Source organism: Pteropus medius, unplaced genomic scaffold (assembly GCF_902729225.1).
Source record: "Pteropus medius unplaced genomic scaffold, Ma_sr-lr_union100, whole genome shotgun sequence".
NCBI lineage: Eukaryota > Metazoa > Chordata > Mammalia > Chiroptera > Pteropodidae > Pteropus > Pteropus medius.
In genome coordinates, this window is record NW_024340849.1 from 47,197,754 (window position 1) to 47,214,343 (window position 16,590).

Here is a 16,590-nt window from a genome sequence, read left to right on the forward strand (position 1 = left end):
GCCTGCTGATGCTGAATCCTGATGCCATACTGATTTGTGACATTGTCCATCACCTTTCAAACTGCATCTCCCTGAGGCACAGTCATGTGTTTATTCAACTGATAAGTACATATTGACCACATCCTGAGTGCCAGGGACTTGTGTCAGGTGCTGCATATGCAGAGGTGAGCACAGCAGACAGGCTCCCAGCCCACACTGAGTTTAAAGTCTGGCCGGGGAGACAGACATGAACAAAATAAGCACACAGACAAACACATAATCACTAATTCCACCGTAAGACAAAAGTAAAGTCCTATATCAGAGTCAATAACAGAGTGAGACATAATTTAGGTGGGGAGAGGTATGTCAGGAAGTTTCTCTCAAGAAGCGTTATTTAAGTTTAGTGAGTAGGAATTTACTAGGAAAGATTTCAGGAAATGTTCCAAGAAGAGGGAATGCCCTATACAACAGCCCTGAGTTAGGAAAATGCTCCGTTTGTTGGAGGAACAGAAGCTCCCCAGTGGGGCGAGCAAAGGAGGTGGTGGGAGGAACAGAGAGGCAGGCAGGGGCCCCAGCATGAGGACCTTTTGTATTTTACCCCAACAACAGTGGCAAGCCATTGATAAGTTTTGAGTAGAGAACATATGGAATCAGACTTAACATTTTAAAAAGATGACATCGGCAGCTTCACTTAGATTAGAATGGAGTGAAGGTCACGGTGGGACACTGGCTCACAGGTACTGACTAGTCTGGGAAGAGATGGCCATTGCAGTAGGATGGTGGCGGGGAGGTGAAGGGAGAGACACACGCCCGACTTGGGGTTGAATAGCAAGCATCTAAAGAGTGAGGGAAAAGGATGTGGGGCTGTCATCCACTGAGAGTGGAAAGGGGAGAGGAGCGGGTCTGGTAACTGGGGAAAGGGGTGCTCATGAGGTCAGATATGGGCTTAATAGGGATGAGGTGTGTGGGAGATGTTCAAGTGGAGATGCAAGGAAGGCATTTGGATTTAAGGGTTCATTGCTGGAAGGAAAGGACTACACTGGAGCCATGGCTTTGAGAAATCCTGGAGGTGGCATTAAAACCTGATGAGAAAGAGCACAAGGAAAAGAAAGGAAGGCCCAGAACTCAGCCCAAAGGAGCTTCTATATCTAAAAAGTAGGTAAAGAAGATGGAGAAGGGGCCACCAGAGGGGTAGGATGAAAAGCAGGAGAGTGTGGTATCTAACCAGGCAGAGAAGAGAAGCTTCCTGAAAAGGAAGTGGCTAAAGATGCAAATGCTGCTGATAGGCAGATAAGATGAGGACCATAACCTGCATCTTGGAAAAGCACTTGGCAGTGGTTCAAAGAAGAGAGCGCTACATATTAGAAATGCAGTTTCAACTAGAAGTAGCTGGTATCTTTCTTTACTTTCAAGGAGGACCTTTTACCCACATAGCTATAAAGTGGGCCTGACTGGAATATTTGATATCAGAGCACTCAAATTTCTGAGCTTTCTATAGTAGCCAGATTGGTACAAACTGATTATATTACTTTTTTTCTAATACTTAATTATGAAAATTTTCAACCATATAGAAAAGTTTAAAGTATTGTACCACAAATACCATGTATCTATCGCTTAGATTCTACAATTAGCATCATGCTATACCTGCTTTATCATGTATCGATCCATCTAACCAGCCTTCTATCCATCCACCAATCCATCTTATTTTTCAGATGCATTTAAAAGTAAGTTTAGACATAAGAACATTTCATAACTAAACACTCTAGTAGCTATATCATTAACTAGAATTCAATATCTGTTTATGGTTCTTTTATTTGTGAGGTAAATTTTTAAAAGAATGAAATGCCGAAATATTCAGTGTATCAAATGAAGCTTTTGACAAATGCACATCTTTGTGTACCCATCTCATTAAGGTATTGAACATTACATCACCCCAGAGAGTTTGTCACTACTGCTTTATCTTTAGGCAAGTGCAGATAATGTAGGTAAGGGATCCTGGTGCTGGACTCATGGTAAGAACCCAGCAAGTATTAATTCCCTTCTCCCTTCTGCCAGCAAACTCTACCACCCCTTATATAGATTCACCCACATTTTTACCAAGATAGAAATAGACATTGAACTCTTCCTAAAAGTGCTATTGTAAACATTTCACAATAAACCCTTTGTAGAGAAGAACAATGGTGTCCAGTGAACCAACCCCAACTCAGGAAATCATAATTCCCAACTCAGAATCCTGCTCTGGTGGTGCTGAGCAAGCTTATGTCACAGTCCTCTTATTGGTAAAACCGGAACAATAACCATCTATATCATACAAGTATAAAAACTACCTTTCTATTTTAATATATTAACTAAAATAGCCCTGGGAATTAAGGTAAAAAGACTTTAATACCGGGTTGTGAACATATTGACTAACCTGATGTATTTTCACAGTTTGCCCCGTTGGTGCCCTATGCTCCCCACATTGCTACCTCAAGGCCTGTAATGCACAAGCCCGAGTTAGAAACATTCTGTGTGGAGTGTTACACCTGCTCAGATTTAGCACCGGAATTGGGACTAGAGCCGCTAACTTGGTCTCCCCAGTTCAAATATCTATTGTTAACAACCCCTGAAAGAAGTTGCGGGATCAGTTATATGTTTATTTTCTTGCTTTTGTTTTGTCTAATAACTCTGGGATTTAAGAAGATCATTCATGAGAGTGATTTGTTGAAATGAAGAGAAGGTTTCTCAATCACTCACCCTAAGCCTGGTTTGAAGGAAGTTTTAAGCTACCTCATAAGTTGAGGTAGCAGCACCTTTCAAGAATTAATAAAAATTTGCTTGAGCATCTACCCAAGCTCTGTGAGAAGTCTAATTATCTCCCTGAATTACTTGTTAATTCTTGAGATTTTACAGACTCATGTTCACTTCTAGTTCCAAAGTCCTGCACTTGCCAAATCCCCTTGCAGTCCACGTACACTGTTTTTTTTTTTCTGCTCTGGGCCAATCCAGACATGGAATTCAGCTTCTTTTTGTTGATTTACCCCCCAAAACAATTTTCTCAAGCAAAGCCTTGTGGAATCTTATTTCTCTCTCTTTAAACTCTCTCCCTTCTGCTCTCTTGACTGTTGTACCCCCATTCCCAAGTTCCTACTGATGTTTAGATTCAGATAGGTTTAGCTATGACTTTACTCCCTTATATTTTCCATCCATGGCCCCAGGGCCTTATTTACCCCCTAACAAGTGGATAATCAAGGTATTTTTCTAAACAAAGATAATTCTCTAGGAGTAACTTTGGTGCACATTCTCAAAAAAATGTTTATATATGTACATATATATACACACACAAATACACATATGTATACACATACATATAACTATATAAATAATTGTATAAATATGTGGTTAATTAAATAATACATATTGTATATACATACATACACATAAATATATATACCCTGCTACATACATTCATCTACATAATCAAAACCACTATGGGAGTAATGAACTCTAGTCCTGCCTCATTCTGTTGGGTTTTAATTCTCATCTTTTTGTTTCTGCATTGCTACAGATTCTCCTCAAGGATTGAAATGGATCCCATCCAGTTTGCACTGTTTAGTTTGGAAAATAGGAAACTGGAAATATTTGTTCGGTCACTCACATATTCAACCACACATTCGCTCAACATTCAGTAATCAAGCACCCACAGTATAAATTCCATATCAGATCCTATGGAAGAAAAAAGATAAATAAAGAAGGGAGGGGTGCATGTATTCAGAAATTTAAAATCCAGCTGGATGTACAACACTTAACACGCCAAACAAAACATCCCAAAATGCACAATTCTCATCAGAAGAACAGCAAATTAGAACAGAAAGCTAAAGCCTTGCAGTGTACACCAATGCCGCTGCTTCAGCAGAATGAGCAGGAGGAAAAAAACCACTGTGGTCAAAAGAAACTGCTGGCTTATGGATTTTTTTAAATTACAATTTGCATGCTCTTCTAACAGCGTTAGTTCTGCTTAGGTGGCAGAGTGCCTTTCATGAAAGTATGAGCTCAGTCTTGTCTTACGCCTGTTTGAAAAAGAGGTCAGGTAAAATGATTGGAGTAACAGCACCAGGCTAGTCAGAAACCACAGTGTATTTCAGATGAGACAAAAAAAAAACCACACACTGGAAATTTTTTGCCCGCTAAAAACCCCTTGAAGTTGTCTCAGAAACACACATATAGGCAATTTCCTCTTTTCTTTGTCTTTAGGAGTGTCCTCAAGGGAAATAGCTTTCCAAACTCACCTTGTTAGACCAATAGAGCAGTTGAGCAGCCTGGGTTAAGCAGCAAATGCCCCTGCGTGTTAAGGCAGCACGTGGTCAGGAAGAGCTTGGAACTTGTCTGTGTCTGGCTCCATCGCAGAGGCCTTGGAAAGAAGTAGTTCTGATTCACCCGAGTCAACACAAACTCACAAGTCAGGAGGACTAGGAGCCCAGTCCTGCTAACACACTGGCTATGCTTTGGGTTGTTGTTTTCTTTGCTGCCAGTCTGCTTCAACACTGCAGCAAAAGGGGAAGATATAGAACAGACAAGGTAAATAATAAGAGAGGTATTTTATTTTTTAACCTCTCTATATGGCTGTATTTGGGATCAGGAACTTAATACTTATGTAGCTTTTCCAAATCTCTTTTATAACTAAACTCTACACGTAATATTCTAATAGTTTAAAACATTTTAAACCACTTTGCAACAGAAATGAATAATGACTGAATACATCTGCAAAAATCCATGCCATATATATTGTTAGAATGTCTATCTGTATAAAAGCTGAGTAACTTCATTAATGTTCACTTGACATTAAATGGACCCAAAGACAGAAAACATAAGGACTCTTTTCATCCTATGTGCTGATAGGCATGGTCTATATGTATTAATGATTTTTTAATTCACAAATCAGATGTATTTTTAATGTACCCTAGAGGAATTTATATATGAGTTTCATGAAAAATAACAAGTCTTAAGATACCGAAGGATGATATTTGTGTATGCAGAAGAAAAATATGATCACCTGTTTCTCGGTGGTAGTGAAACATGATAAATGGCTTCTTTCCATAGACCCTCCAAAACAGAGTGAGGCAGGTACAGGAGTCCCCCCTTATCTGCGGGGAACACGTTCCAAGATCCCCAGTGGATGCCTGAAACTGCGGATAGTACTGAACTCTACTCGTACACTCTTATGATAAAGTTTAATTTATAAATGAGTCACAGTAAGAGATTAACAACAATTAATAATAAAATGAAACAATTATAACAATCTACTGTATAAAAATTAGGTGAATGTGGTCTTTCCGTCTCTCAAAATATATTAATATACTGTACACACCTTTTCACTTAAAAGAAGCACTTAATGGCTTCTCTTTGGCGTATCCAAATTGCCAACATCACTACTCTTGTGCTTTGGGGCCATTATTAAGTAAAATAAGGATTACTCGGGCACAGCACTGTGATATAGCAGCAGTCCATCTGATAACCAAGATAGCTACTAAGTGACTAACCGGCGGGGACCTTATATAGCATAGATACGCTGGACAATGGGATGAGTCACGTCCTGGACAGGACAGAGTTATATCCTGGGACTTGTGACATTTCATTATCCTGCTCAGAATGGCACATAATTTAACACTTAATGTTTATTTCTGGAACTTTGCATTTAATATTTTCAAAACATAGTTGACAACAGGTAACTGAAACCACGGAAAGCGAAACTGCAAGTGAGGGGGGACTACTGTATTCATACTTTATCAAAGTGAGTTAGACAATGCTTTTCTAGGAATTGGTTCTGTTTCTCCTTGTGTACTTCTGTGAAAAAATTAAAGGTAAGTTATTTGTTAGCGGAAATGTCAACGGTCATCATTTGAAAACATTTAGCAAAGTGAACCTGGCATGTTGAATGGGATCCTAAGAGAACTGTGCCTCAGTTTCATAAATTTGCAGTTCTTAGTTCTCATATTCCCAACCCATAGAAGAACTGGCTATTCCTGGGAAACCTTATTTCTCAATTAATGTTTCTTTTTATTCTTTTTACTTATTTACACTGCTTAATGAAATCAGGCCCTTGCCTGATGTACCCTAACTTGAAACTCCTTAAAGTTAATGCTTCGAATTCTATAAATTATAACCAGATTTAAAATTAATTCTCTAAGTTTGTCTGAGTGCTAGAAAAGTCTCTTTGTATGACAGAGGAGATATTACAAACAAGTGGAGAAAGGACAGACTATTGACAAATGATATTGAAAATATCAGTGGTAACTCAGCGCAGTAGGATTTCAGGTGACTTTTAATGTATTTCTTCATATTTTAAATAATTCTTTGAATTTTAGCAATGATCATGAATTATTTGTATAATCAGAAAGTTATTTCCATTGTAAAATTGCAGTATTGAAAAAATTGGCTTCCTATATGCAAATAAATAAAATGAGATCTTAACCTAAATCTCTATTCACAGATAAGTTATAGAAAGGATAGAAATATGTGAATAAAAACTTTTATACTATTAGAAGAAAATATACAGATTATCTTCATGATCTTGAGTTAAGCAGAATTTCTTAAAACAAGACAGAAAGCATGAATAATAAATGGCAAGATTTATAAATTTGCTTATAATTTTTAAATGACATAAAAATTAAAGCGTAACTTAAAAATTTTATTAAAAAACAAACCACAGACTAGAAGATATTTGTAATATGCATTATCAAAATATCTAAGATACACAAAGAATAAAATTAATAAGCAACAAAACAAACCCCCCAATTTTTAAAAAAATGGGCAAAAAATATGAATAGGAAACAGAAAAGGAGAACAAAATTACCAAAAGTCACAAAAAATATGCTCCTCCTCACTACACTTAGAGAAATATAAATTAAATTAGATACCTCCTTATATCCCTCTGATTATCTACAAAATGTTTAACCTGGCAATATGTGTGGTTGAAAAAGATGTAGAAAATAGGAATTTTCATATTCTACCAGTCAGAATGAAAATAAAGTTAACTATTTTGATATCAAATTAACAATACATTAAAGCTAAAAATTTACATCCCTCATGACCTAGGAAGTTCTCCTCCAGAGAAACTTGCAAATATGGGCACAGGAGACAGCTACAAAAAAGTTGGGAACAATCTAAAATCCATCAGAAGGAGAATGAAAAATAAAGGACATTATATTCCCAAGGACATTAAAATAGCAGTTTTAGAAAAAACTGGGAGAGGAAAAAAACAGGTTGCAGAAATATTTGAATGGTAGGATACAAATTATTTTAAATTTAAAAAACACTGTATATATTGAAGATGGATACATATAGATGTAATAAATAGAATTATGTACTGCAGGATACTACCACGGGTTGTCCCTTGGGAGAATAGTAGAGGAAGGTAGTTGAGGAAGGAAGCAAAATGGACCTGAATTTTATCTTAATATCATATTACTGTTATTAAAAAAAACTTATAAAGCACATTGCAAAACATATAAATAATGTACTTAGACTCTCTTTCCCGCTGGTCGCATATCCAACCAGATGACCAGGGTCATGGAGGCCGGGCTGCAGGAGAAGGACCTGCAGGGTTCTTGGGTGGGACTGCAATTTAGCACTCATGGGAATGGATCAGTGCTCCAGTCTCAATTTCTATTTACAGTCATGATATGGGTGAAACACTACTGGATACCCAGCACGAATCTAGATGTCATGTAGAGTACCCACTGTGACCCACCTCACTCATAGACACCACAAGACACTAATAAGAGGTTCTGAAATAGAAACCCTTAGCATTGGAGGGAAAAACAGCTCTCAGCCTGAAGAAGATTGTATTGAGAAAACAAATTGAAAGTGTTTTAAAGAAAAATTCAGATTGTATATGGGATTGATCAAGTCAGTCTCAAAATATCTCTCTCCAAAAAACACCTGCCTTTCAACACCTGTACAAATCCAAAGCACACAGCCTCTCTCAGCATGAGGAACACACATTATGAAGAAAGACATTTTTTTGAGGCACCTGCGTAGTCTGTTTCAGACTCCTCATCAGTGTATGTTGCTCTATGTGACCTTATCCTTCATACTGGACTTTTGGGAGCTTTTAGAATCAGTTTTTGTCTAAGCAAATCTGTGTCTATGTTAAAAAAAAAAAAAAATCCTTTGCCAAATTCTTCAGAGGTTACTATATTTACACATGGTTTAACACCAAACTTTACCAAAGCTTTTTGATAAAACCAGAAAAAAAAAGATAATTTGCTTAAAAATAAACATTTGTACTTCCCTAGTGTTACCTTGGGACCTTTCAGGCTGGTTTGGGTGATTATAGCTGGACTCTGTTGCAGCAATGGAACCCACTCATAGTTTTGGCTTTTACCATAAAGAGGTAGAAAGGCTTAGGAGGTCAAGAGGCCAAAGCAAGAGCACAAGCACTCCCTCTGGGACTTCACTGGACATTGCTTGGACAGAGGTGGGGCGTATATCTTCGCCCAGCTTTGCTGAAGGAAATCAAGCTCTGTGTTGATTTTATAACTATATAAAAATAGTTAGCGACTATTTTTATTTGTCAATATCCTAAAAAATTATTGAGAAGTCCATATCATTAAAAAATATCTCTCTCAACCCAAAGATAAGGCAAACAGTTTTCTTTTGAGAAAAGCACAGCTTGATATTTTTCTCCTCTAGATTTCTAGGTCACTTCAAGGACAAACTTTAATGTTTGATACAAGTATCATAAGTGTTATGATTAAATAGCTATATTTCTCAGAAGATTCCTATTTATTTTTTTTTTGTAATTTCCCCTCTTTTTTACCGGGGCTACTTAATATAAATTTACCTTAATAAATGTCTATTGGAAATAGAACATTCCATAAGTTCTACATATTAATTACTAACTGAAACACCCATAGATAGGCATTCACAGCACTATTTGACATACCCCTGAAGATGAGGCTGATAACCAGCAGGCAGGGATTCCCAGCCAGCATACTGGCCAGTGTGCATCTTAATTGGTTAGTACCTGAGCCTTACTGGGAGTTCAACACCACATACATATGGGTTTTTCTCAGGAATGCCTGCCTGTTCAAAAACCCCAGTCATGATCTCAGTTATAGTGCTTCCTCTCCTCTGCCTGGAACGCATCATTTTTAGCAAAAGCGGTTGGCTGATATGATGGGTTCCTTGATCATTCATGTTTCTTAGAACACTATTACTTTCTTTCTGCATTTGAAGCAAGTTCTGGTTCTAGCAGAAAGCATAGGCCTCTCAGGGATGTTCCTGTTTCCTCAGTCATACACTTCCCTCGTCCTCCCACTTTGAACGTTATCATTAAAATCCTTCCACCGCTTCGTGAGGGAAATACAATTATCCCCATTCTACTGATGAGGAAACTGAGCTCAGAAACAACTTAATCAAAGTCACCCTTCTTGAAAGTTAGGAGGCTAATATTCAAACCAAATAGTCTTAGATTCCAAAGCCCATGCTCTTCGTTTCTATCTCCATGGACCTGGTCTTAGACTCACTTCTTTTTTGTTCCTGTTGCCTGAGTCCATGTGTTGTTTCCTGGTCAGTGCCAGTCTCTAGGACTGGGCCCCTGCTTTGTTTTGGCAGCTCATCCTCCAAGAATGGAAGGCTCCCTCTGACTCTGAGTGTCTGCATCCAGCTCTCTGCTGACACTCTTCCTTCTCACTGCCTAGCTGCCTGGATATCCAAACACAACCTGAATCCACCATTACCATGCTCCCCCATCTGATAGGGTGCTGACTCCTGCAGGCCAGATCTCTAAAGACGACTGCTGACACAAACTACAATTTTTTGTACAATCTTTTGTTCTACGCCTTTTTGCTACTGCCCTGGAGCCTAATTTTCTCTCGACACCAACAGCTGTAGCTGAGCTCCCAGTGTTCACATCCTGCCAGTGAGCAAGTCTACCTGCAAGTCCTACCCATCCTCCCCCAACTTTCTCTAATGTATCCCATTTCAACAAGTTATATCTAGTTCTTTCCTGAGGCACTGAGCAGGACAGCTGTGAGCTCCTTGACGACAGGACTGTATCCTTTATCTTGACATTTCAACTCTCGGTGCCCTGTTTCTGACACACGAAAAGAACTTAGCAAACATCGAATGGGTTGAGGAATGGTTTAATGAATGAAAAAGTCTGTCTCTCTTAGGACATTTTCCCCCTTGGGTTATACATTTAACAAAATATGCCATTTTAGAGAGTACTTGGTCATGAAAAGGAGAAATTTTGCTATTGTCGGAGTATCAAACATCAACAAAGGCGTTCCACCTACTGGCTCTGTTATCTTCATTTTCCAATACCTTTCAAAATGCTAATCTGTAGAAACATGTAAGATGAACAAATTACAAACTCTATCTAGTAGAATCTACATTTGCCATTACTGTCAGAATCATCTTTATAGCATATGCATTGGGCAAGTAGAATTTAGAATCTAGGTTTGTCTACAGAGGTTGATCGACAAGGTTTTCGGTGCTACATGTACTGTGGAAAGTGGCATCTCACAGAGATTTTAAGTTGGAGTCCAGCAGGGGAGTGAACCTATGTGAAAAATTAGTGTAAATCCTCTTCACAAGATCAGCTGTAAATTTTTTTAAGCCCTTAGAAGTCTAGGGTTGAAGTGGATTTTAAAAATGTGTCAGTATTTACCTCAGAGGAAAAGCTGGGTAGGAAAGGAAGTTTTTTTATTCAGATAAATTAATCCTTGGTCTTAGAATTGATATTCATCCTTTCATTCCTTCTTCCTCTACTTCTCTTCCTCTCTTCCTTTCTCCTTCTTTTCTCTATCTCTATCTCTATCTCTATCTCTATCTCTATCTCTATCTCTATCTCTGTCTCTGTCTCTTCCCCTGTCTCTGTCTCTATCTCTATCTCTATCTCTATCTCTATCTCTATCTCTATCTCTATCTCTATCATTTCCTCTATTTCAAGAAAGAGTGATTTCCTGATTCTATCCAAATAAGATATTTGTGGAAAGCCACAAATATTACTAGCCAATTCAGTCTTCTGTTTCTGTTTTGGGTGATTTAAACCATGCATATTAATTTTAGCATTCCTTAGATGTTGATAGATGAGTAAGAATCAGATTGTGTACTTCGCAAGAATGACAGGGGGGTTCCCAAGAGCTACGAATTCTGCAAAACAGATCCTTTAAGTAAATAATGGAAAATGATAGTTTATTTTAAGTCCTTTGAAAAGTTGAAAAATGATGCAAACGGAAAGGGCTCATCTGTTCTTAGTCAGCTTTTGACCTTTGACTATGTAAACACAAGAAACAAGCTATAGCTATGGAACAGTGTTACTTCTCTACTATCTAGAAGAACAAAATGAATCTGCCTATTAATGTTCTATATAAGAGCACCATTATATAGAACATTTCATTTAATAATGTATTTAAACAGAAGAAACCAGTTGTTAAGATCTTGGCAATCTCAGTAACTTTTTTTTTAACCTGTTAAGTGAGTGAATTGGACCAGATCTTTTCTAGTTTTCTTGTTCTAAAATGCTGATACCAGGACTCATTAAATCATGTTACCTTGGAATTCATACAATTCCTGTCCTTCCACCTCCCTGGTACCATAGCTCTTTCTTAGCTGGCTTAAAAATTCTCTCACATGCCATCTTGACATTAACTCACAGCAGTTAACACACAGTAGCGTGCAAGTCCCTGCCAAATCATCTTCCTTCTATAAGAGATAATGAAGGTCCCAGCACCAGCATCAAGGGCCTTTGTTGTTATGCACTGAAATTACCTGGTAGGAAGTGGCCCCAGAAGAAAGAGAGAAACATCTCCCCTAACCTTTTTTATTAGCAGAATCAGTTTGAGGAGGTTATTGCCACCTTGAACTTATAGCTACTCTAACAATACTTACCTTTCACATCTTTCAGATGAAAACTTTCTACATAACCTTCAAGTGTCAGTCCAACACTAATGCCCCCAAGAAGACTTTGGCACTCTTTTCTCTAAGTTCTCATTTCATCTTGCATATCCATTTGATATTTATAATCGTTTCTCTGAAATGTGTAAGGTTTTCCCAAGAAGGGACTATGATCTTCTGCCTTAGAATTTCTAGTGCCCTAGTACCCAGCACATAATAGGGGTCGACAATATATTTGTACAGTACATGAATGAATGAAAAACTTTTCTGACCAATTTTACCCTGCTCTGATCACTCTTTCATTATACGGCTTAGACTATTTATACCACATCACACAATTATACAAAGCTACTGAGATGCAATATGATTTTTCTTAGTCAAGGAATATTCTACATGAGCAAGGAGAATTGGCTATTTAAAGAAATTTTATATGAATCTTTTTGTAACTGGTCAAGGAAATCATGAATTCATATGTACACAGGGTCTTAAGGAGCAGCCAGCCTGGGAGAGAGTCCTAAGCTGTTCCTTCTGCCCAAAACGCCTAAGAACTGACCCACTTCCCTCCTCACAGCCCACACTCATTGATGCCCTATATTAAAAACTGAAATGAAAATTAATAGCAGTAAAAGGAAGTACACTCTGAAGAGGTTTTCAGCCACTAAAAATAACCGAGTGTAGAAGAGAATTATGTATTAATTTTTCACTTTTAGTTTTCCTTTATTAGACTTTTCTCAAAATGAACACAACTATTTTTTCTTGTAATAAAAATAACACGTTAATGTAAATAAATTCAGATGATACAAAAGGTATAAAGAAAAAATAAAAATTACTTTAAATCCCATCACCCAGAGAGGACTCTTACTAACATTTTGATATATACCTTGCCATATTATTTTCTATGCACATACAAAAGGTATAGTCCCATTACACATGGTGTTTTGTAAAATTTTTAAAATTAAATTTAACATATCATGGGCATTTTTCCTTTATGATAAATATCAATGTTAATTATTATTTTTTAATCTACAAAGTAACACCCCGTTGTATGGCTGTACTGCAACTAATTTAATCAGTTCCCTGTTGATAACAATCACTTACTCAGTGTCCAGGATTTCAGGATGAATAATACTGTGATGAACATATTTATACATATCACTTTGTATACTTTTCCTTTGAATAAATTCACAGAAGTAAAATTGCTGGGTAAAGTAAGGGTATGCATATTAACAAACTGAATACATATTGCCAAATTATCCTCTGGAGAGGCTAATGTTATTTACATTACTATGATCACTGGATGATGTGGCTCCTCACATTACCAATATTAGCAGTTAGAAATCTTAAAATGTTGCCAATCTCTTAGGCAAAAATTATATTTAGTGTTAATTACTTTGATTACTTGCTAGGGGAGTACTTATCAGATTCTGAGAGGAAATTTCACTTGAGCCATGGAAGCCATTAGGATTCAGTCCCACAGTAGGTAAGTCACAAGTGACCTGAATCTGATAATGGCTTAGATGTGATTCTGCTTATTATTTTTTTAAAGTTTATTCTTAAAGTTTGTATAGCTAAGTTACTGGCCGTTTGATTTTCATTTCCCTTTTTGGCCCCACATATCCAAGATTAACTTGAGAAGAATTTGGAAGGATCGTGAAAAAGTTTTTCACTACCCTTATATCCACCCTCATTGCAGTACGAAACAGCATGAAACAGGCCTAACACTTCAGTGTACCATTGTTACCATATCACTTTTCCTTGGATCTTCAAATTTTCTGCTTGAACTACTTTCCTAGGCCGCTCTCAAACACTCTCTTACTCATCCAGCAGTAACCCATTCTTTTTTCCCCTCAAGTTATGACTATAACAACTGGCTCTTAATTCTTCTTCTTCCCTCAAAGCAAGACTGGAACTGCATTTCACATTATTCATTAGAAAACCCGGCAATGCAGGCTGGTCAGTATTGCTAGAACAGGCATATATGAGAGGCAGAGTACATCATGATTCATCTGAGGCTGCTTTCATAAGTAGGATGTGGCCTAGGACATAATTAAATTTTAGAATACATGACTAAAATGTTCCACAGATAGAGTGGACCATGTTGTTAAAAATCAGAAAGAACTGTGTGCCTGGAACCATGCTAATCATTGTACATAAACTGAATGATTTAATGTTCTAATTGTACTTTCAGAAATTGAGGACCAAAACTTCACAGAATCTAATAAGTGATAAAGTCAGAATTCAGATCCAAGTCCTTCTGATTACAAACCTCATGTTTTTCATTATACTATGTCCTGAACTATGAGCTGAAGTTCCCACATTTGGTCATTATTCTAGCTCCTCTAGTTCCACGCCCCCCCACCCCCCTCCCCCCACACATACATTCTTTAATTAAAGGGTTGACCATTATAATGAGGGCCAACTTTTCTGGGCTTATGGTAGCAGCACTCGTCTAAATAGTAAAATATACCTAACCAGGCAGCCATAGGTGCATATAATCAAGCCGATTTTAATCAAGGGTTAATGAAGTCACTGACGTCTATGCTGGTCTGATAGGTATGCCAATGAGACAGAGAAGTCTGCTGGAGAAACATCTGAAACACTTTAGAGGTAAAAATTTGTCTCTTCTTGGATGGTGTCATCTACATATAATACTTGGAACTGCTGCAGCTATCTTGTGAGTCACAGCCTAGTAGAAAGATGAAAGGCACTCAAGTTTTTGAGGACATCCTTGAGCAACTGAATTATCTAACTTTGGAACTGCTCTACCTCTGGAATTCTTTTTGTGTGAGATAATATAAACACCACTGTTCAATTTGCTTTAGTTAGGTCTCCTGTTACTTGTAGCAAAAAGATCTCTTGTTGATATACATACATATAAGCATAAATCCAACCTGAGATATACAACCCTTTTAGAGAAGCCAAATATTTGTCCTGTGTGCAGATTTTCATTCAGTCAACAAATAATGAATGCCTTCCATATGCCAGGTACATTGAAAGTTGTTGAACTAAACAGGTTGGGAAGAGCAGGTTTCTGCATCCATGGAGGTTACAATCTCCTGGTAAATGTGGTAATGAAAGTAGTGGCGGGCATATTTAGAGAAGCTACCATGAGGACTAGTTTAGACTGGGAGGTCAGAAAAGGCCCTAATAGAATGCAACAAAAGCATGCATACCAGATTCAAAGAATGCCCTATCAGTCAGTATCATCCATTTGTAAGTTTGTATGTACTTAATTTGTGATGTTTTGGTTTTAGTTGTTTAAGAACTAGAAGTACAGTGTTATATGTATAACAGTGCTGGGGTTATATATACTTATGTAACTTTATAATAAAATAATTTAAATCATCATTGAAGGCCAGAATATTTTCTTTTTAAAAGGGAAATTCTGCAGTCAATTTTGGAGAAGCAAACTAATATAAAAGATAAAGCAAAGGAATGGAAACCAAGGCATTTCATGTCTATTTCTTCCTCACTGGCTGGCAGCCCTCTGGAACTTTAATTCCATAATTTGTAAAGTATGATTCATGAGGAGTTGCAACAAAATATTTTAGTGTTTTGAAATAAGAGATAAATTCTAAAAATCCCTGTACTGCTGGGCAAGTTCCAGACATTAGTCACAAGTTTATTATAGCAAAGAAAATGGGCAAAGGAAAGAGGGTGAGTACAGGATATGACACACAAGAAAATAAGGCAAAGCAGAGAAAGATCAAGAGGCAGGAGTGCCTGGTAAACTCTTCACAGAGGGAAACAGCGCTGTGCATATTATAGCTGTTACTGAGTAACTGCTTGTTGGAATCTTCTGAGACGACCAAACACACACCAAGAAAGAAGTGGATTTTTTAAGTTTTATTATGGAAAATTTCTAACATGTACAACGATACCATGAAGAGTAATGAGAACTACAACGCAGCCTCAACAGTCACTCATGGCCAATCCTGTTTAATTTATATCTCCCACTCTCCATTATTCTGAAGCAAACTCTAGATGTCAGATTATTTCACCCCTAAATGTGTCGGCACATATCCCTAAAGCAAAAGAATGGAAACCAAGGTCTATGCGTATGTAGCTCACATGGTGCAGCCCTCTCTTCAATTCCAAAATTTATAAAATATGATTTTGAGGGAATTAAATAAAAAATTTTTAAGTAACCACAATACAAAAAAAGATAATTAAATCCTCACATGGCTCTCCAGGAGAGAATCTCACTCCAAAATTCAGGTACGCATTTCACTCCCTAAGAACCCAAGGAAACCAAGGAGAACAGGCTAGCAGCAAGACCCGACCTTCTAGAGCGGGGGCTGGTACTTTACTCCGCTCCTCATCCCGGGAAATCTCCGCCCACTAGGCCCCAGCAACCCCCGCGCGCCCTCGCGCGCCCCCGCTGCTTCGGCGTAGCGACCTGGACGCGGTAGGCTTGACTTGGGAGCGCGCACGCCGTGCGTCCCGGGCTCGCTCGCGATACTCTCCTGGCGCCGCCGTGGAAGGCAAGGAAGGCAAACAGTTTGGCCCGCCATGTTCTTCTCTGCGGTGCTCCGGGCCCGGGCGGCCGGCCTCACCTACCAGTGGGTAAGGAGGCTCGGAATGAGCCCGGGCACTGCCGCCGTCCTTCTCCCGCTCTCCTTGCCACCTTTTATTGTGAACACACGGGACCTCCGGGTTCTGGACAGGCCTGCAGGCGGCAGCAAGGACGCCGCGGCCTTCGCCCTCTCCCCAGGAAGGCCGCTGCAG

At 38.3% G+C, this 16,590-nt stretch overlaps 1 protein-coding gene and 1 long non-coding RNA gene across 3 annotated transcripts in view; one reads left to right on the forward strand and one right to left on the reverse strand.

Moving 5' to 3' along the window:
- The window catches only part of LOC120588515 (uncharacterized), a 152,491-nt gene extending 148,011 nt beyond the window's left edge, over positions 1 to 4,480 (reverse strand). For both annotated transcript variants that reach the window (XR_005649256.1, XR_005649254.1), the window contains exon 1: positions 4,248 to 4,480. This is a non-coding gene — a long non-coding RNA (uncharacterized LOC120588515). The remainder of the gene's footprint in view (positions 1 to 4,247) is intronic.
- Positions 4,481 to 16,272: 11,792 nt separating this feature from the next.
- NDUFV2 (NADH:ubiquinone oxidoreductase core subunit V2) overlaps positions 16,273 to 16,590 on the forward strand; it is a 29,097-nt gene continuing 28,779 nt past the window's right edge. Inside the window, exon 1 of the mRNA XM_039845858.1 lies at positions 16,273 to 16,428. Within this exon, the coding sequence (XP_039701792.1) occupies positions 16,375 to 16,428 (54 nt within the window). The 5' untranslated portion in view covers positions 16,273 to 16,374. The remainder of the gene's footprint in view (positions 16,429 to 16,590) is intronic.